The sequence below is a fragment of the Dermacentor silvarum genome, chromosome 2, assembly GCF_013339745.2.
Source record: "Dermacentor silvarum isolate Dsil-2018 chromosome 2, BIME_Dsil_1.4, whole genome shotgun sequence".
Taxonomy (NCBI): Eukaryota; Metazoa; Arthropoda; class Arachnida; order Ixodida; family Ixodidae; genus Dermacentor; species Dermacentor silvarum.
Window position 1 is genome coordinate 131523031 of NC_051155.1, and position 22088 is coordinate 131545118.

Consider the following 22088-nt stretch of genomic DNA (forward strand, 5'->3'; position numbering starts at 1 on the left):
CAAATCAGCCATTAGCCCTTTGCGATGTGTCAAAACAGCTCAGGCCTCGCCCATATGGGCTTAAAACAGATTGGAATATTTTTACGGTACAGTGAAATCTCGATGATACGAATCTCACTGGGCCACGAGAAATATTCGTATTAGCTGAAATTCGTATTATCGAAACACAATGCACCGTCAGGGTTCCCATTGAGTTCATGCATTTTCGCACCCAATTTTTCGGACGAATTGAGACCCCAAAGTTAGATTTTGCGGACTAAATCTCCCTTTCCGAGCCGCGCTACCCAATCTTGGAGGCCGCCATGTTGGAGTTTGCACTGGCTTGGATTGCACAGTGGCTCGCTGTATAGCCTCCAAGATGGAACGCGCGCTATCAATAGAGAGCTCGCGCAATCCTCCAGTCTCGGAGGCCATGCCCGCTCTTCCTTGGCTGACAAAACGCTCCAGAGTACTGCTCTTTTTCTTTTTTCTTAGCAATGCGCTCAGCACTATCGTTGTAACCATTTATTGTGGGATGTTTTTTTATTGCGACAGCAATTATATGGACACTTCAAGCGGATTTTCGCCATCGGCGTCGCCGCCCTGAGGTTCCATACAAAGTCCAAGGGCGATAAAATTATCGCCGCGCGCCCGCCGCATGTGCGAGCAACGCCTCCTGAAATGACTATTTAGGAGGCGTTGGTGCGAGTGACAGCGCGCAGGGGACGCGCGCCTTCATGGAGAGCGAACACACGGCGGAGCGTAAACGCGACTTCCTCCCTCGTGCGAAAGGCCGTGGGGGTATGGGAGGGAGGGGGGGGGGGGGGGCGGCTTCTACTCTTCTAACAACTGCGTACTTAGTGCCGGAGCGGTTTGTCGCGCGCACCGTATCTTGAAAGCGATCTCCAGACGGCTCTGACCTTTTGTATGCGCTGTGCTTTCGCCGCTCAGTTTCCGGTGAAGCGATATACCGCACGAACCTTCGCTCGCTGCGGCGGCCGCGCTCGTTCGGGCGCTGACACCACGCTTGTTAATTCAGTGAGTTTTTTTTTTTTTTTTCTCAAGTTTCGGTTCCTATTTTGAACGTGGCGTGTACACTGAGCAGGTGTCTCGGAGACCCATGTCTCAGTGATCGGCGCTACTTCCTGTACCTTCGCGAGAGCTAAGCGGTGCGAAGCTCGTTTCTTGGATCTCCGTGGCGAACTCCGTTGGCGGAGATCGCCAACGCGGTGACGTTCGTGTCGACTGTACACGGAGACAACGTCATTGCTGCGCAAATCCAAGCAAGTCGATCCCCTCCAAGCGTAGTTTGAGGCAGGGCATTATTAGAGATTTTTTTTAAGCCGCACTAATAACTTTTTTTTTTCGGCCGAACGAGTTTTCCGGACTATTTTTCAGTTCCCACGAGCTTGGAAAATCGGTTGGCGACTGTACGGAGCGCCCTAACCTAACCGCCGCACGTTGCTACTAGCCGGAAACTTCGAATTATCCGAATAGAGTGGCGCGGGCCATTCAAATTATCCGGTAGAATTTGCATTGAGAATGACGGGACCGCTCAAATTCTTCGAATTAACCGAAATTTCGAATTATCGAGGTTTTACTGTATTCGACCAAATCACTATTTGTTTCGAATTCGCTTCGAACATCCAATTCACTATTCGCCCTTCTATTTAGTAAGCCAATGTTTACAAGTTTATACGGCCAATAAAACTACTATTCTTACTTCAGATAGCTGTCTACTAATGTACTAACGCAATCAATGCAGTTTTGCCCGAAAGGCGAAGCCGAAAGGGCGAAACTGCGAATTTTATTCCAAATCTGCCATTAGCCCTTTGCGATGTGTCAAAACAGCTCAGGCCTGCCTCGCCCACACGGGCTTAAAAACAGATTGGAATATTTTTACGGTATACTGGTCCTGTGACTAGAGACACCCGCCCGCTGAAGTGAACCTACTGCGCCTCCCTATATTAACTAGTTCGCTCGCAGTGCTGTCAGCCTATATACTATTCGTTGTTTTGCGTCTCAGCTAGGGAGCGCCGCGCCGCTCTGCCCAATCAACCGCATTCTAGTACACTCTAAATACAGCCGCCCTGGCCGTTCCGACAGTAGTAAAAACAGCCGGGAGTGGCCGCGCGTGTGCCGGCCACTTGCCGTAAGCGCCGAAAAGTCCAATGTTATAAGCGCGAAAATAACAAGAAACTGAGGGAGGCGCCGTCGCGTGGTCTGCGGAATGTGATCGGCTGCACTCTTTTTCGGAAAACGAATCCGCTCGCTGTCCGCGGCCACTGCCAGAGCACGCATGCCGAAGCTGTTCTGGCGCAGCGTGGCACAATTTCGGTCAATTTTCCGTGTTTGGCGCAGTTTGGCGCAGCAATCTACGTTTGTATCAAAATGGCGCAATTGGCGCAGGAGTTCCACCCGTGTACCCTGGTTGCCTGCTTCAATATGAACTTGCCATTGCAAAAAATAAACGGCAAAGTTTAGCCCCTTACTTTGAGTACAATGTACTAGTGATGATGTTTCACTGCGTTGAGGTAAGTTGTTTGTCTCGTCACTATTAGGCCTAAAAACAGACACCACCAGTGTGGTGAAAATGCCTTCATTTCTGTCTAGCAGATGATGCCACAGCATCTACTATTGGCTATGCATTTATGACACGGGACACTCTGGTAATAGCCTTCCTGAGGAAGTGTGTTCCAGCGAGCCATCGTTGTTTTCAGCTCACTTATGCAATTGGCTGACGCTTTATGTAGTAGAAGCTCATTCAAACGTTTTTGAAAAAAATGATGTACTAACTGGAAAAGCATACAATCTAAAGTAACTAAAAAAATCTGACAGACTCCAACTATAGTTACATCTACGTAATGCGAAGCATCGGGCGAATCGTTGCGGCAGGAGGCACGTGACGCCGATGCGCGGGGAGCTGGTGGGGCTCCGGTGACCCAAGATGCGTTTTGTTGTTTTCGTATTGTGTAGTGATTTAAAGGAAACCAAAACGAAATTGAGCTGGTGGACGATGCCAGATGCCACTGGAGCGACCCTTACATCGTGCCGCCTGTAGCAGGGAATGGCAATGCATTTGGGTTATCACTAGGGGTGTGCGAATATCAAAATTTTCTAATACACATCTAAGACGAATACTTAGCTTCGAATATTGAATAATATGCACATAAATTTATTAGCAACTTGGGTTAATTTGTTGCATTGGAACATTCCAATTACACTGTTAATGTTAAAAAACTAGACTAGTAAGCCGTTATATATACTAAAGCACTGTGTATTTGGCCCATGGTAAATTGGAAAATTTGGTCATCCCCACTAGCTGTCCTTGCCAGCTTGTGCCTCATTATACCACATCGAATGCCCATAAACTCGGAGGCAGTGGATCCTGTGCCAGTCATCAGTCATCGCACTTGCCGTTAAGCAATAAACTCAAAATTGGGGGTGGCGCTGCAAAACAAAGATGTGTACCCTAGCTGACCGCTAACCCCTGCCCTTAGCTACTGATAGGATGGCTTTTCCGCAAAGTTTCGACATCTAGTGTGCTTTACAGGCGAAATTTCACTAGCAGCACGAAATCATAAAAAATTACTCCATCTCCCACTAAAGGGAACCATGTGTGGATGCGAAGCAACGGGGAGATGGTTAGCTTGAGCGGCAGATGGTTTCGCGGCAGCGGCCCGAGAGCTCATCGCGGTGCTGCACAGGAGAGAGAATGAGGCGCGCACACTCCATCATTTTCATACTGCGGAACTACCGTGGCGCCCCCAGCGGAGTATGCAGCTGTCGCACCACCTGTCATGCGCACCGCTCCGGATTCCTAGAGGAGAGAAAGGGGGGGAGCGTAGGAGAGGAGAGAGAGGGGGGGAAGAGACACGCATGAACTACCGTGGCGCCCCCAATTGGCGCTGAGCCGTGCTCCCTCAAGGGCTGCAGAAGATAGCGCCAACCTTTCCCTTTCCCTCAAGAACCACTTATCATCATCATCATCATCAGAGTATGCAGCTGTTGCGCCACCTGTCTTGCGCGCTGCTCCGTATCCTAGAGGAGAGAAAGGGGGGAGCGTAGGAGAGGAGAGAGAGGGGACGCGCTGTGGGGGTGTCGGACACGGGCGCCGCTCCGTAGATTAGACGATTCCTAGAGGAGAGAAAGGGGGGAGCGTAGGAGAGGAGAGAGGGGACACGGATGCACTGTGGGGATGTGGGACGCCGCGGGAGGGACGGACAAAGCCCCCGCCATAAGCTGCTTTGCATCTAATAAAATTAAGCACAGATCACCCCAATAATAGATTAGATATAAACAAATGCTAAGAAATGTTTGCTCCCGCACAGCCATCAATACATTTGATATTGTTCGAATATTCGTATCCGACTGAATATTCGAACATTCTTAAATATGTATTTTTCGAATCAAATACAAATAATATTAGAAATATAATATTAGATAATATTCTAACTTTTCGAAGTTTGCACACCCCTAGTTATCACCTACTCAAGTGTGTGCAGTACACTTCCAATGGCACTATGCCCCACACGTTATGAAACAGATAGGTGAACATGCTTATCGCAAAAGGGTTGGTGGCGTGCAACAATCCAGGAGGAGATTTGCTGGCGGAATCAGAAGCTGAGTGTGCGTCGGCATTTTCATGTGGGATGGGCGGGCAAGTATTGCGGGGAAGCTGATGCGGCGGGTGGCTACTGTTCTCCATAGCACGCACCTCGCACATTTTCTTGTTTACATGGGATATAGCGACGGAAAACATATATGAACGCAGTCTGCAGCAGGGAACGGCGGTGCTTTCGGGTTATCGCCGATTAAAAGCATGCAGTACGCTTCCAATGGCACCACGCACTGGGAAAGAGATGGTGAAGATGCTTATTGTAAAAGGGTTGCTGAGGATAGCTATGATTGCAGCATGCGATGACCCAGGAAGTGATTTGCTGGTACTGGAATAAGAAAACTGAGTGTGCGCTGGCATTCTCACGCGAGACGGGCGGCCGAGTATTGCAGTGAAGCTGCCGTGGCAGACGACTACTGTTCTCGGACGCACGTGCCTCGCACATTTTCTTGTTTACATGGGATCTGGCTGCCAGAAAACCTATCATGCAATCGTAGTTTGGCCATGTACTGAACATGGGTGCTGAAAGATCGTGTTTTCCGAGAACGTATGAACCAGTAGAAAATAAGTGTAGCTCTATCGGGTCATTTTTTGTGTTCTTGATCGCAAACGTTGGCATCGGGAAATCGCACGTAACAGGACCATATCGAGGTTCTACTGTATTAAAATTGCCGTATACTCTACCACACTTGTCAATGTTTGACCAACTCAGTCAACAAAACGTACTACTGAAACATAGCCATGTTTCTGGGAACTGGGTGTGTACAATTGAGAGAAAGCTCCCACAATCCATTAAAAACAGCAAAACTGTCACACATCCCTGGCTCTAAAAGTTTATTCAGGCAAACTGAATAAAGTATGAGCTGTAATGAGTTTCCCAGAAATTGTGGGTCCCCTCCAAAACTGGATCTCAAGAAGGCTTCACTGCATTGCACCAAGAAAATTGTGAAGAGACATTTGAAGCATTAGATCTACAACACAAACAAAAAGTGAGTTGTGAAAGTTGCAGGCAAGGCCCACCGGCAGACAGCGTGATCATGATGTTGGTGAACTGGGCCAGCTGGAGGCTGACTTGGTAGACCTGCACGGCCAGCTCACGAGTGGGCACGATGACCAGCACACGGGTCATCACATCCTGTTTGGGGCGAAACAGCAGCCGCTCCAGCACAGGCAGCATGAAGGCTGCCGTCTTTCCTGCACAAGACATGGGCCCATCGCATGTCTGATATCACATGCAGTTCTAGAGGGACTCCCTATAAATTCCTCTTAATTCGTTTTTTTTTAATGAATTCTTTCTTTTTTTTTCATGGGGTTAAACATTCCACAGCGATACAGAGGCTCTCTGGATAAGTTTGACCCCCCGAAGTCTGTCGACATGAATACAAAAGTTGGTACATCAGGAATATATTGACTTTTGCCATCATCAGAATGCAGGCAACACAGCTAGAAGGCGAACCCAGGACAACAATTTCAGCAGCGAAGCACCACAGCTACTGAACCACCGCTGAAGGTATAGGATAAAACGACTGTGCAATGAAAAACACGAACACAAGCTTACACGGAGACATAAATGAAGAAGCAAATTGTGCCATAAACTTTATAAAGCATGTGAAATCAACGAGTTCACACAAATGCCGAATGAAACTCTCGTACAAATGTACTACAGTAAAAGCTCATTAATTCGAATTTTAAAAAGACGCTTAAGGAGTTCGAATTAAGCTGAATTTGGACTAACGAAAGTCATTAAAAACAGCCTGAATTGAGACTGGGTTGCTAGAAAGCACTTGTAACTCACAATATTTATTGACCAAAATAATCTGCGATCACTTGCTTTTTTTCTGGAAGCGATGGTCATCAGTTTGTCTTCCAAAGCGTGAAAGTGATGCAGAGCTTCATCTTCAACCTCCTTGAAGTTGAAAAATAAGTGCGCGACACCAAGCGCCTCCATGACAGTAGCCGACGGATTTTTCGGACTTCATGGGTATTTCAGACTTCATATATGCATCGTCAGGGTTCCCATAGAGCTAATGCAATTTTCTTGGGGGTCGCCATGTTGGATTTGCCGCTGGCTTGGCCAGACTTGGCTTCCAGTGGCCCGCTCTATGGCCTCCAAGATTGGGAGCGCACGCTACCAGAGGAGTGCATTCAGGGGAGCGCATCCTATCGGCTTGAAGACCATGCCCACTCTTCCTTGGCTGTCAAAACGCTCCAGGGGACGGGACTTTTTCCGTTTTCTTTCTTTCTTTTGGTCAGCACTATTGTCATAACCACTTATTGTGGGTTCCTTTTCTTTATCACCACGTGGCAGTATGCAGTTTGGTGGCGCGCAGTTAAAATTATTGAAAAGCCGATGCACATGCAAAATAATGAGTTGGTTTACCCGTAGGCGTCTGTGCTGCATGGCCGGACCGCGACAGTCAGTTCAAATTATCTAAAAGTTCGAATTAATGAAGTGCAAATAAACAAGCTGTTGCTGTATAATCAAAAGCATCCCCCTCAATAGCAACCTAATACCAGTGTCACACTGTCACTTTCGATCACCAATAGAGCTCGATCAAGATAAAATATCTCAATCACAATTGGCTATCAGTGCAAGCTGCGAAGGGAGCCATTTGAGATTGATAAATTAAATTAATATCAGTCTAGATCACATTTTAAGGTGCCCTGTGTAGGGGCATGTATATTGGAATCTCAATGATACGATATCCACGGGAACCAGAAAATAAAGCATATCATCCGAAAATCGTATTATCCAACGTATTGCCCAACCAGATCATACATCGGGAAAAGAAAAAAAAACTTATTATCCCCCAAGAAAACTGTATTGTGCAGAATCGTATCAACGAGATTCCACTGTAGTATACATAAGAACAGATCACCAATGTGATTTTTGGTTCGTCATACTGTAACTAGAACACTCCAAGCTCCCTTAGATGGGATGCGAATGTAAGAAATAAGAAAGTGCAAAACAATGAGATTGCTCTGGATTTCCAGATGATAAGTGAAGTTGCACACAACTGACATAAATTACGCTTGAAAATCATGAGCTATTTTGCGTTCTCCCACATCATGTTAAATACCCAAAAGTTCAAAAATAAAAATCCACAATCAATATTAACAACAATAAACAAAACAAAAAATCACCGCCCAAGCCACCAGATGGTACAGATGGTTAACCAGCAAAGCTGAAATGTGCTGCCCCAGTGCTTATCACTGACGGTTCATTAAAGTCTTTCTCAATTATTGGTTACGTCTTTGTGTTTCTTAATGAGGTTACACATGCATTCGGCTGCGACGGAGAGAATGACGTCACTAATGGTATATGCCCGCGGTCCACCGTTATCACATTGCCACTTGCAATTCTTCCAAAATTATATTGCTTCAAAATTAAATCTGTCCGTCAAGTAAGACAATGAATGGCTCATACCCCCATAAGCGCTAACCATCGGATGCGCCATTTCCACCTCACTGTGTATGTAGACACGAGTGTACCTCCGTCATCCTTAAACTCAGCCATTCTCTCTCCCCTTGCATTTACCTTCTCTCCTACGAGGGTTGTGCGCGCATGTGCCTGCGGTTCTCACGGAGGAGTTTTGTGTACACATGCAACGATTAATTAAAATATTTCTCAATGGAAGAAGACAATGACAAACGTGGGAGCAGTGAGACGAGGGGCGCTAACGAGCCAGCTGCGGATGATGATGATTGATTGATTCTGGGGTTTTACGTGCCAAAACAATTTCTGATTGAGACACGCCATAGTGGAGGGCTCCGGATAAATTTTGACCAGCTGAGGTTCTTTAACATGCACTACAACGCAAGCACACGGGCGTTTTTGTATTTGGCCTCCATTGAAATGCGACCGCCGCGGCCGGGATTCGATCCCACGATCTCGTGCTCAGCAGCGCAACGCCTTAGCTCACTGCGCCACCGCGGCGGGTTGCGGATGATGATAGTTTTCGAAGTGTGTTTATAAAGCGAAGCTTTATATGGCTAGGCGAAACTGCTTGTCCACAGAAAACTATCATCATGCGGATGATGATAGTTTTCTGTGGACAAGCAGTTTCGCCTCGCCATATAAAGTTTCGCTTTAAAAACACGCTTCAGGACACCACACCAATGAGGCAGAAATAGATTCACTATAATATTGCACGCACTCCATGAATAAATGTGTCAGCCACTACATTCTTAATTCCGTTAGAAAAAATTAATTCAAAAAATTTTTAACCAGCAATTTTTTTACCAGTGATGCATTTCCAGCACTTCGGAAGTAACAAAAATTCAGAGAGCAAAAGAGAATGGGACTAGGGGGATCAGCGTGCCCTTCACCCAGTTGTTCCCTTTCACTATATTTTTCTGTTTCTTCCGAAGCGCTGGAAATGCATCAGTTATTAGAAATTCAACTAGCCTACTTTTATGCCATAAATATTTCTATACAGCATACCTGAATTACAGGATATGTTACATGTCCTATTTATTTTTCATATTAAAGAAAGAAATGACTTCCAAAAGACATTCCTTCTCTGTAAGACACGTGTGTTCAAATTACTATTACAGTAGAACCCCGCTGTTACGTTCCCGGTTACTGCATTTTCTTGGCTGTTACGTCATTTTTGCCCAATCCCAGCATAGCTCCCATAGGACCCACTGCACTGGTAACCCCGCTGTTGCGTCACAACTGTGAGACCGTTCCCGCATCATGCATTGCTAACGGAAACCCTGCGCCGGCCCGAGCGGCCATGTTGACTTTTCATGTTGCTTGGCTTGATGGCTTGACGGTGGGATTGGCCGCCCACAGTGCCGAGAGATCTGTATTTGCAATCTAAAGATGGTGTTGATGACGCGTTGGGGCCCTAAAATTGGTTTTGGTGCATAGGTGTTCCGTATGCAGTCCAAAGGCGATAACGCCATCGCCGAGCGCCATATGCTGAAGTGAAAGCGTGCGAAGGGAGCTGATGACCGTGGCTAAATCTCGCGCGCGCAAGAGAGAAAAGCGGGGAGGAAGCGAGCCTTCTTCCATTGCACTCGAGGCACAGGGAGGAGAGGAGGATAGAGGGCAGTGTTGCACTCTGGCATCAACTGCGTACTGCGTGCAGTCTTGAAAGCGATCTGCGTTGGGGGCTGAGTCTAGGTAGTGTAGGTGCATTGGTGGCTCGTAGGTTTGTGTGTGCCAAGTGTTCTCGGCGCTCAGTTTGCGTTGAAGCAATAGACAACACGGAGGTCGCATCGCTCACTGCTGCCGCCACGCTTCCTCATGCCAGCGTTCTTGCAGCGAGTGTTCGTGCTCAGCGAGTGTGATGTGTTCATGTTTGCCTGTGCGTTCTGACGCCATGCTTGTTAATATAGTTAATGAGCGAATGTTTACAAGTTTGCACGGACGATAAAACTACTATCTTTACTTTGTATAGCTGTCTACTAATTTGCTATCGCAATCGATGCTTCGGCTTTTGGGCGAAACTGCAACTTTTTTTCAAACATAAGAATTAAAATAAAATAGTCGTTTAAGTTTTATTTTTACGGACCCATCAAAAACTTATCAGCGGGTTTCTACTGTATCAGGGCACATGATCTAGACCACCCCTCCAGCAAAAAGAAAAAAAAAATGCATTACTGCCCAAACACAATATGAGCCAGATATGCCAGATATGAGCCAACAAAGCATGCAAGTTCTCCAGCTCCTGCAAGCTTGTAATTCATGGCAAGAGAGAAAACAGCACATTATACAAAGGCACACAGTTTGGTGCTTCTGGCTCTCTGTATCATCTTCACCTTATAGTCTGTTTTCTCTGTCGAGTTGAATAGAACAGCTCCGTTCCTGGCAATCAATGCAAAAAAAAAAAACTGCGATCTGGATGAATTGCCCCGATATAGTGGTACAAACTGTAAGTAACGCTACAGATTGTGCTTAGAAGCTCTAGGGTTAATTTGCAAAGCATCTCACCTGTTCCTGTAGCAGCACATGCATAAATATCCCTGCCTAAGAGCGCCATCGGTATGGTTGATGATTGGATTGGTGTTGGGTGGACAAAGTTCATGGCAGTCAGTGCCTGGAATGATGAAAATAAGTGTTCACATTGGACCAAACAAGTGCAGTAAAATCTCAGTGATGTGAACTTCATGAGGTCGCATGAAATATTCGTACCACCAAAATTCGTATATATCGCATGAAATATTCGTACCACCCAAAATTTGTATCATCAAAACATACACAAAATCAAGAAAAAATTAATTTATTTTTACCAGTAAAATTTTCTAATAGTACAACCCCATTGATACGTTCCTCGCTGCTGCTACGTCACATTTTCGCGGTCCCAACCAAAATCCCATTGACTTCCATGTACAGTAAAAGCTCGATGATACGAATCTCACGGGGTCACGAAATATATTCGTATTAGCCGAAATTCGTATCATCGAAACACAATTAAAACTACTGTCGAATCTCGATAATTCAAACTCAAAGGGGCCCGAAAATTTGTTCGAATTAAAAGGACGTATTTTTGAAGTATTCGTGCACCATAGCACGATGCACGAACGGTGCGAGTCGTGAAATATCGCGGCGCACAAGCGCATAGCAAGCGCGGGCCACGAAACTGCCCACGCCGGCTAACGGTCGCTTCCCGATAACGACAGAAAACGAAGCTTCAGGGAGCGAGCGGGCGGCGCCGGCACACGGGTGCGCGCGGAGACCGTCGAAGGTGAGGGAGGAGGGCGCACCAGGGAAGCGGATTTGGCCGCGTCACCTCCGCCGCTTCAGTGGCTCCCCTCGCCCTCTCTCTCAACTCCCTCGTAGCTCTCTCACCTTCGACTCCAAGCGTACATCTCCGTGCGCGCCCGCCGCCGTGCTGGCGCCAGCTTATTTTAGCCGCCCCCTGAAGTTTCGTTTTCTGCCGTTATCGGGAAGCGAGCGTTTGCGGGCGTGGCAGTTTCGTTGGCCCGACTGTGCCTCCGCCGCTGCTTCCCTCTGCGCTGCTGCCGCAGCGTGCAAGGTCAACATGTGACTAGAAAATAGAGGAGAAGGGTTCACTGCCATTTTATCCGCGTGGCTGAGACGTCGGCACTAGTGTGTGCTAGAATACTCTAGTCGGCACGTACACGCTTGTTCCGGCGCGATGCAGAAACGGCGACCTTGCAATTTGAGAGAGGGGGAAATTTCCGCCGCGGGTTCTTTTTTTTTTTCCCCGTTCCTTCGCGCGCGGCATTGAGGGGTCTCTCCTGAGCTTTTGCTCTACTGCGGTGTCGGAGCAATGCCGGTCGGAGGCGCCGCCGCGTTATTTGGCGCGCTGCTAAGAGCATTGTCGGTGCGCGGTATGTTCGAAATAAGCGTGTTCGAATTAACGAGATTCGACTGTAGCTAAATTAAAGAATCAGAGGTGAACTCACTCAGGCACATGTACGTAAAAGGCATTTATTTCTTGAAGTGCCACCGCTTCAAACTCCTCGCGCCCAGTCGCGGAGTCCGCGTTGTCCGGCGCCGCGCCTCCGCACCAAAAGAGGAGAGAAAGCGCGTGACTGCGCGCTGTTCTCTTTCGCGACCGTCGGTGGGGCGGCGTTTATTCGTATCAATCGACGCAGGCTGAAAATCGATTCGTAACAACCGTTCTCTAGCACGTTGCAAAGTAATGGGGCTCGGCCGGGACCACAGAAAAATTCGCATCATCCGGAAATTCGTATTAGCCGTGATCGTATCATCGAGCTTTTACTGTATTAAGTTCCCCTTCATACATTGTGAATCTGTAATGTTCCTGCATATTACGTTGCATTTGAATGTGGAGGTCATGTAAATTTAGCGGTGCAGCCAGCTTGTACGTTGCAACAAGCAACCGCCACGTTGCAGATACAGCGCTGCCGCCGTATCTTGAAAGCGATCTGCGACGTGCACCGTCTGCGACGAAAGCGATCTGTGACATAACGTGCTGGCGCACGCCTCATCTTTAAAAAGATCTGCGATGCTGACAAAGTGCACCTAGTGCCGGTAGCTTCGTATGCACTGTGCTTTTGATGCTTAGTTCGCACTGAAGCGAGAGACTGCACAAAGGTCAATTCGCTCGCTGCTACTGCCGTGATTTTTTACTTCAGTGTTTTGACAATGAGTTCCTGCGGTCATCGAGCGAGATGTGTTCGTGTTTATCTGGGTACGCGTGACACTGTGCTTGTTAATTTAATCAGTAAGCGAATGTTTACCAGTTTATAGAGCCAACAAAGCTATTATCCTTACTTCGTGCCACTGTCTACTAATTTGCTATCGCAATCGTTGCTTCACCTTTTGGGTGAAACTTGTTTTCTTTTTTGGGTGGTCCCTTGAAAAACGATCAACGGGGTTTTACTATGCATGTGCGTTTTCTTCTTGCCCAAATAGTTAACAATCACCTTCTGGAAGGCATAAAAGTGCGCGCACGTGATCTCACGAATGTTTTCGCATGCCACTGAACGCTTCAGCACGTCGAGTGCAGGGAGCGTTTTGGCCGTCGTGGCGGTTGCCGCAGCTGTCGCTGCAGCAGTCGTCGTCTTCTTCCTCGCTGGTCAAAGCATCAGGCTGTGACGTGGTCCGGTCCGCTCGATGAGGAGACCAATGAGAGATTGCACAGCTATTTGACATAGCCGGTTGCTTGGTGAAAATTAGTCCCGCACAGATCCTGCTGTGCCGGCTTGTCTGTGCCAGTTGCTCTGTGGCTCGGCCGCCACCGCTGTTGCTCACGCGTTCGTATGATCAGCAGTGACACGGCAACACGTTCAAAACAGCCTAATGTTTTTTGTATTTTCGTATTGGCCAGGGAATGTTAGGAGAAATTCGTATCACACCGAAATTCATACCAGCCGTGATCGTATCATCGGAGTTTTACTGTACCGCATTTACCTGAATCTAACACGCACTTTCTTTCAGAGTAAATGGGCCCGATAATTGCCTGTGTGTTACAATCAGATACGAAACCAAAACCGCGTTTTCAGTATTGGTAAAGCTTAACGCCAGAGCTGTCAGTCACAACATCATCACCAACACAAAATGACAATAGAGCATGTTTTTGTGAAGGTTGCTGTTGGTTCATTTTGCACTCAGCTACAATCTAGAGCGGTATCCCCGGTCACTAGCTTTCAGAGATACTAGCCCTTTTGCGAGATTCCGTGCAACTCAGCAATGAATGTGTAGCTGTAATCGGCCGCCAGCATTTTTGCCGCAGTGCCAAGCTCGCTATGTGTGCACAGTGCCAGGAACACTGGTCATATACTTCAATAACTCCAATGCAGAGTCTCACGAAAGTGACAGCAGTATCTAAAGTGATCGTGCTTGATATTTGTGGCCAATGACCCACAAATGGCAACAACGACACGCCGTTTTCATTATGAAAGTTCATTAAAAACTGACACTGCATCACATTCAGGTGCACTTTTATTTTCTTACTTTAAGCCCGTACGAATTAGGTGTGCCTTAGATTCAGGGAAGTGTTAGAATCAAGTAAATATGGTGACTGTAACACTCACACGTAGAGGTTCTCTATTTCAATGCCAAAGGGAAACACTCCAACACTTTTAAAGAAACATGCTTCACAAATAGTGCTGTCCTTTTTCTCTTTTATAGCGTGTTTGCTTGTCCAACTGGTTCAACTCTTTTGAGGTGCATCAATCAGGCCTATCATCTACCTTAATGCATGACCCATCTTTGTCACTTTCTATCAGGCTAAAGTGAAGTCTGAACTAAAGTAATGTACACTCAGGCCTACAAGGTCATAGACAATGTGACCATGCACACATATCATTACAATTTAGCAGCACCTACTAGCCGTTTCGCCCATAGACCTGCCAATCTTAAAATTTGAAAACACTACAGTCAAAGTAAAAGAATAGTTAAGTTTGGCAAAACGTTTTAATCATTTTTTGATTACTCATATGCTGACTGTTAATTAAGAATTTGTCGACATTGTTCTACAGGGACGCTGTGAAAAGGCATCCTGCATTATAGTATCAGCCACAATACTCTACGCCACACAGAAATATTCACGAAGTTTATTCGCGAAATGCTACTCATGTAATGGCATCCAAAATTGCACCTGCCATCGTACATTGGTTCTACCAAGTGGGCAGTCCATTCTGAGTAGTCGGTTTCCATACAAACAGATGAATGAACATTTCTTTTAAAGCCAACACCTGTAACAACACTCGTACGATAGAATGTATTCAATAGCAGTTAGTAGCCATAGTAGTGCAACATGCAACAGCTCAAAGTCCAAGGGGGAAAGCAGAAGCACTTTGACACATAATACATTTCTGTCAAAAGCACTGCTGTAGTGGTACCTATAAAAGTGATGTCTCGATCCCCCATTAGATGATCAGTAATAACATACCTTCAGTAAAGGTCTGGATAAGTTCATCTGCTGAAAGGAGGTGCCTTCATCACCAAAAAATGCCTGCGTTACATCTTCCGCATCATCTTCTTCTCCATTCTGGAAAAGCAGCGGCAATTCACCAAAAGAATGACATCAAAAGTTGGCAGCATGACTGCCACTTTGTCTCAAAGCCTGGGACACAGTCTGCACACGGAAGCTTCTCTGCTAACTTTAGGGCTACCCATACCCACCCAAACGCTAATTTAAAGGGGCCATGACATGGTCCTCCAACTACTCTCTTATCATTGTAACTGAGAGTAGAGGGACCAATATGTTTATACACAAAATAAAACTGTGCTCCCAACGCAAATATTAACTGGAAATTTCAGTTTGGGATCACTGCCTCTAAGCCCCTACTACTGACAGTGACCACCATTTTGGTGGCACGTGTTGTGTGACACAAGAAACTGTTGGGTTACCACTGTGTCGACTGCTTCAAAACAGTCAGAAAGCACATCGGACATATTGTTCCACACGCTCACACTGTTGAATTGTGCCTGAAATAATTTCACTCGCTTGATAAAAGCAGCACAAAGCAAAGAATTACTGCAGAAGCTATCCCAGGCTGATCCGCGAGACACACATGCAAAAACAAATAACACATATCAACAATGACACATTTCGGGCTCCTAAGCTTCCGGGGTTTGCAATACACAAAAGCATGGCCTCTGCAATGGGCTTCTATTAATATGAGGGAGCCATAGCTGGGGGTTCCAGTCATTTTGTCTTGAGATAATATTGCAAGAATGCCATACGGTTCAAGTTCAACTGCGATTTTAAAAACTTTGAATAGAAATTTTCTGCCGTGCCGAATGCCAGAGCATAAATGGCAGTAAATCCCAACAAGCACTTTTGTAAATCTTTCTTTACACCATTGTGCCACACTTTTTTCAGGCATAAAATCATGCATGCCATCCTGACATCTAACAGCAGGGTGCTGCACTGTGCTCAACCTGACTGTAATTGGCGTTATAGTGAACAAGGTTGCATGTAACTCTTAATTAAACCCCATTCACCTGTTCTGACAAACTAATAAAAAGAGAAACATGCTTTCCTCGAATGGAAGTTTTAAAAGGCATTTATAAAACCTATAGAATGGTCAATTAACTCTAACAAAATCTAGAGCAAGTGATGCATTACACATGAAAAAAACATTCTGAGCACATACCTCGACTCCTTCCATAGTGACTGCTTTCTGCTTTAGTCTGGAATCTTTTCCTTTTTTCTTTTTGGTCCTGAGTGTATCTGGCACCAAATGACAAACAACAATTTTAGAAGTGGTTATTTCAACCTACATTATCGACTTGGCTCTCTAGCTTGCTGTCAAATTACTACAGCTTTGCAGGTGCATATATAGGTTTTAAACGTTATTGCAGACAGCTGCAGTTCAGTGCACAAACACAAGGACTGCCATCATTATGACTTAGCATCACAAGCAATACGTAACTGCCATGTAGCTGTCTTGAAAGATGCAACAGAACTACAAAAGTGAAATTAATTTTTTTCATTCACCTTGGAGACAGAAATGATTAGGTTTGCATTCTCAACCAGCTCTAAAACATAGGTACATCGCACTTCTTTGATGGACATACCAAGAGCATAGAAAGTAGAAAAGTACGTTGTCAGAGGTGTTGGCAGCGAGTGCAGTAGCTTGTCAAGATATCAAGAAAAGGACAAGGCCAATATGCAAGCTGAACCATTACGTAAGGTCAGATATGGGTCACAAAAATTAGTTTAGCAAACCTCAATCCCGCACCTAGCTTGCTGCGAGCAAGGAAGAAGTAATACAGTGGAATCTCGATGATACGAATCTCACGGGGTCACAAAAATATTCGTATTAGTCGAAATTCGTATCATCGAAACACAATTAAAACTAGCCAAATTAAGGGGGGACGCGGGGATCAGATCGCGAAAACCGCGAGAAAAATCGATTTTTGAAAACCACGCGTTTCGGTATCTGCAACGCCTAATCTACGCTGTATCAAAATGGTTTGGCTGAAAACGCACTCAAAGTGCCCGAAAAAGATTAATTCATCAGTGCGCAGGGTGAGAAAACAGCTTTAAATCGCGCAAAATCACCACAGTTCACGGAGTCATATCTCGTATTTCCCGCCACCGAGCGCCGCCATCTTGGTATCGTTCGAAAGCTCAAAGTTTCGCCGTTCCGCATCTCAATTCGTCCGTAGTCGCCATCTTGTAACAAACGCAAAAGAAGCACGGGTCTGCGATAGGTAGTCACACGGGCCCACCGGTGAAAGCGGGCCTCCGATTGGCTGCCGTGCTGAAAGGCGTCTCTCCATTGGTTGCTGCTGTGACAGGGGCAAGATGGCAACCGCAGTTGTCTGCTTCGTAAGCCATGCCGGCGTCTTCACTTGACACGCAGAATTCGGATTACTGAGAGCTCCCAGGTTAGTGATGGATCGTCGCTCGTTGGAGAAGAAATTTTGGACAAAGCACGCCTTCGGAATATGGAAGCACAAGCCTCATACGGCGATTAGCGGGAGAAGCGGAGGAGCACCCGACTGAACGTGCCGTGCTACCTTGCACCATAGATTGCTTGCCGCGCTATCTTGCACCATGTGACTCCGGCAGCGAAGATGGCCCTGTGCCATCGGCACCGATAACGCAGTCGACGGAAGACGCACCAACGGAGGCTCCCGTGCCTCGGCGTACGGCCGCGCGAATCAGCCGAGATCGTATCTCGGTAGGCATAGCTCGCAGCGACTAGGCAAAATGGCGCAAGCACAAGAAACGCCGCCCGAAGCACAGCAGCCACTCCGTCCAGCCGATGGCACGTGGAAAAAGGAGGAAAAGCACAAAAGCAACAAAAGCGCCACCGCTTCAAACTCTTCGCGCCCAGTCGCAGCCTCCGCGCTGTCCGGCGCCGCGTCCGCACCTCCGCACCAAAAAAGAAAGGGTGAAAGCGCGTGACTGCGCGCTGCTCTCTTTCGCGGCCGTCAGTGGGGCGGCGTTTATTCGTATCAACCGACGCGGGTCGAAAATCGATTCGTAACAACCGGTCTCTAGCACGTTGCAAAGTAATGGGGCTCGGCCGGGACCACAGAAAAATTTGTATCATCCGGAAATTCGTATTAGCCCTGATCGTATCATCGAGATTCCACTGTACAGCTACTATGCTGACTGTTCGGCATGTTGGCATTGAAACTTTTGGTTGTAAATAAAGAGAGACATTTAGGCGCAACGGAAGATACGGACACCACAGTACATGTACTGTGTTGCCTTTTCTGCATTTCAGTCTCAAGTGCTCCAAAGATCTAAAAATTTCTATGCAGCTATGTTTCAATAATGTACAAGTACAGCCTTATATCCGATTAGACAAACAATGTGGATGGCTAGGGTGAGATAGCCATAACTACACTTAGTTACACTTAAAATACATGCACAAACACAATAAGTACTTATTATATTTGTGTGTTGTATATTTGTATACTGTGTGAGATACACTTTATCTTGAAGTGTACCTACGAAGTCCTACTAAGCATAGTTACTACGAAGGAAGTCTATCAATCTGAATTTGCAGTGCTCAGTAAAAGCCGCTTGACTGGAGCAAAAAAATTGCTGTCGCTCACGTCAAACAGCAATTTTTGTTGAAAGCTTTTACATGCCCATTTTAACAGCATTTTCTGTCACCCTGCCCAAAATCATGCCGATCACTGTGACACGATGCAGCCAACTTGGCTGAATGTAGTCCTGGGAAGCTACGATGGTTGCAGTGGTCGAAGAGCAATGAAAAATCATTCTGTCGCTGAGTGAAAATAGTGCCATGTGAAACAGCCTTAATATGACAACAGGATGAAAGAAAAGCACAACTACATAGCATAAAAAATGGTCCCTATATACATTGTTAATGCTCAAATAGAAAGACATATGCTCAGAGTAAGAATTCAAAAAAAAAATTAAATTATGGGGTTTTACGTGCCAAAACCAGTTCTGATTATGAGGCACGCCGTAGTGGGGGACTCCGGAAATTTGGACCACCTGGGGTTCTTTAACGTGCACCTAAATCTAAGTACACGGGTGTATTCGCATTTCTCCCCCATCGAAATGCGGCCGCCATGGCCGGGATTCGATCCCGCGACCTCGTGCTCAGCAGCCCAACACCATAGCCACTGAGCAACCACGGCGGGTAGTAAGAATTCAAGGTGGTTAAGAGGTCAAGGTATTGAAGTTAACCTTTGACATGTTCCTCCTCTTCCTCTCCTTCTCCATTTCTTTGCGAGTCTGTAGCATCTTCAGCATTCTTCGACTGAAAATGCAAACATTTTGACAATTAAAAATACACGAAATGTTAAAATGCACAAAGAGAATTGTTTCTATGCAAAGAGAGAAAGAGAAAAAGATGAGTCACCATATGGCCTTCAAATAAGATTTCTATTTTAGCGGTAAGACTTCTCTTTCCTTTACTACATAAGAATTTATATTATTAAGAATGGAACTGCATGCAATTATGGAGACTTGCCTCCTTTGTCAATGAAAAACGAGATAGCCAAAACACAAAACTTTGTTTGCAACAATGTGCATGCAAAACGTCTTGCAGGAAGAAAGTGCACAAAAGAAAAAGGAAAACGGCTTCAGAGTATATGCTATTTATTTCAGCTGAGCGCTGCTCCAACATATTTAGAGTGTAAGCAAGAAAACAGAGAGGAGAGAAGTAGACAGGTGATCACTATGACTCAATGTAGTAGACTGGTCTGTTCGATTCACACACAGTCCGTGGCACCACTTCATATGGTGGCAGTGCAATGCACACGTGGCGCCAAAAGCAATGTTGCAGCACACTGCACGCAATTTCAATCAAGTAAAGAGATAGTGCTGGCCATGTGACGGGCTTGGTCAAACAATTCAGTGACCCAGCGGCAGGTGTGGCTGCTGCTTCAGTACAGCACAAGCTTCCAGCTAGTGTTTGCAATCTACAAGACAAACTGCAACAAAATTTTTGACTGCCACAGATAGTGTTGACCGCCAAAAATAGTGTTGATATAAAGCAGCGTCCGTGCAAAATTTTCTGCTTAAAATGCAAGTAGAGGTGTCCGGAAAAGCTTGCAAAAATAGAAAGTTTTGGCATCAAACATCACCGTTACCACTCGCCAGAAATGATGCCGAATCCAGAGCACTGAGAACCAGCATGGCTCCTCAAAATGACCCCCCCCCCCCGAGATTAGGCAGTGGTTTACAACACTTCCAAACATTGCTTAGAAACGGTCACTGTGTCAGCAAACATCACCTTGGACTCTGAATGTATTACAGCACAAAACGAAAAACAAATGGAAGCGAGAAACAAACTGAAAAGCACTGACTTCCAAATTCTTTTATTATTTGCAGAAAAAAAAAACACTTACATAGGACTGTGCAATGAACAGTCAAAATAAAAATGTACAGAAGCAAGGCTGTCATCTAATCACACTACCTACAGCAAGAGAGAGAAAGGTTTAATGAACGCAAAGGTAGAGAAGCCGGACTGAGCTACAGGGCCGGCCACTTTCAAGGGAAACACCTATTATTCAAGAGCTCATAGCAGCTAATGTTAAGCAAAAATTCAGAAAACTATTCTTTAATTTATCGACATCACCATTTTGCAACATATCAGGCACATTTCCTCCGTGAAGTAGAAGAAATGTTGGAAGTTATACTGGCTTGAATACTGATGACACGTTTCCCTTAATAGTAGACTACCCTGTACATTTCTTTAGACACCTTTATGTACTGCGAGAAGAGGGAAAGAGGTACACGGGAGGCCAGGGTACGATTCCCCATTGGGGAGCGTTATTTTTTTTTCCCTGCCTGACACATTACCCAATGGCTAAACCTTGTTTCTGCATGTTTTGATATTGGTCTCATATAGCACTGTCCCATATAAGTAGGATGTAAGATTGGGCTTGTTGGTAAAATACGCTTTAAAAGTTTGATTAACAGAGCAAGGATACTAGAAGGGACAGAAGAAAGAACAGATCGCCCTGTTCTCTTTTTTGTCCCCTCTGGTATCCTTGCACTGTTAAACTTATATAAGTGTTCTTTCTGCGAATAATAAAATCGGGCGGAAGTCAGTGCTTTTCATGTTGTTTCTTGTTTCCATCCATGTTTTGTTTTGCACAGTAAGCACATTAAGCATGATCAATAGCCCAAATATTAACTTTACTGTCGTGTACCTTGGCTAAACCAGCTTGCCAGCACATGCAGAGGTTCCCACACCAAGCTGCAAATCAAAAGACAGGAGCGATGTGCTTTTGCACCAATGAATCGAGGAATGTGGTTCAGTTTACCACGAATCAGTGCAGGTGGTGTAGTGAACTGCTATGCATGAATAGAACAGACCCACAACCGAACAGTTTCCCCTGAATTAGTGTCGGCAGCAGTGGCTGTACAATGTTTGGCACAGGATCAGCTATTCCCAGTCTGAAGTGCTACTCCGAGTTTAAAACGAGACAAAAACACTTCCCAGCAGCTTCTGGGAGACAATAATTTAGTTGGTTAAATGCAGCAACACAATCCAACACCTATGGCAAGTACTGATTTTCTAAAGGACTTTTATACGTGATAAACTACGACAGCACTCAGGCTAAGCTTTTTTCAAGAAAAGTCTGTGAAAATGCTTTCCTGACACAGTACTTTATGAGATTTTCCCCTTGTCTGTCTAGAGTAAAAAAAATAACAATAGAATTGCTTTCTCGAATGACTAAATAATTAGAGGACACTAAATGCAAGTATTAGGTCAAGCTATTAGGTCAAGTATTAGGTCAGTGGGCACGGTGGAGCGGCAGCCATGCAGTCGCTCATAAACCCGACCTTGCTTTTTGTGCAGGTTAGTAAACCTCCTTCTCTCTACTGTAAGCGGACTAGCAATGTCTGCCTGCTGCTCCTACCGTGCCCAAGTGTGTTTTTTGAGTGTTTGTGTGAATGCGTATTTGTTACAAAGCTCTTACTATGTTGCGGAGACATTCAACTAAACCCTGGCCCTACTAACAAAGAAATACTTGATGCTATCACTAAACTTTCTGAAAAAGTTGACCACCGTCACGTTGAAGTCATGGAAGTTCTTGATGACCTAAAGACAAAACAGGAGGCCTTAGTACAAACAGTTGCTGACTTAACAG

The 22088-nt window shown here is 45.7% G+C and overlaps 1 protein-coding gene across 1 annotated transcript in view; it reads right to left on the reverse strand.

The window, feature by feature from the left end:
- Nucleotides 1-22088, reverse strand: part of LOC119441773 (probable ATP-dependent RNA helicase DDX27) — a 49354-nt gene that overhangs the window by 21984 nt on the left and 5282 nt on the right. The window contains 5 exon segments of the mRNA XM_049661606.1: nt 5618-5791; nt 10539-10644; nt 14935-15033; nt 16145-16221; nt 19171-19243. Coding sequence (XP_049517563.1) covers nt 5618-5791; nt 10539-10644; nt 14935-15033; nt 16145-16221; nt 19171-19243 — 529 coding nt within the window.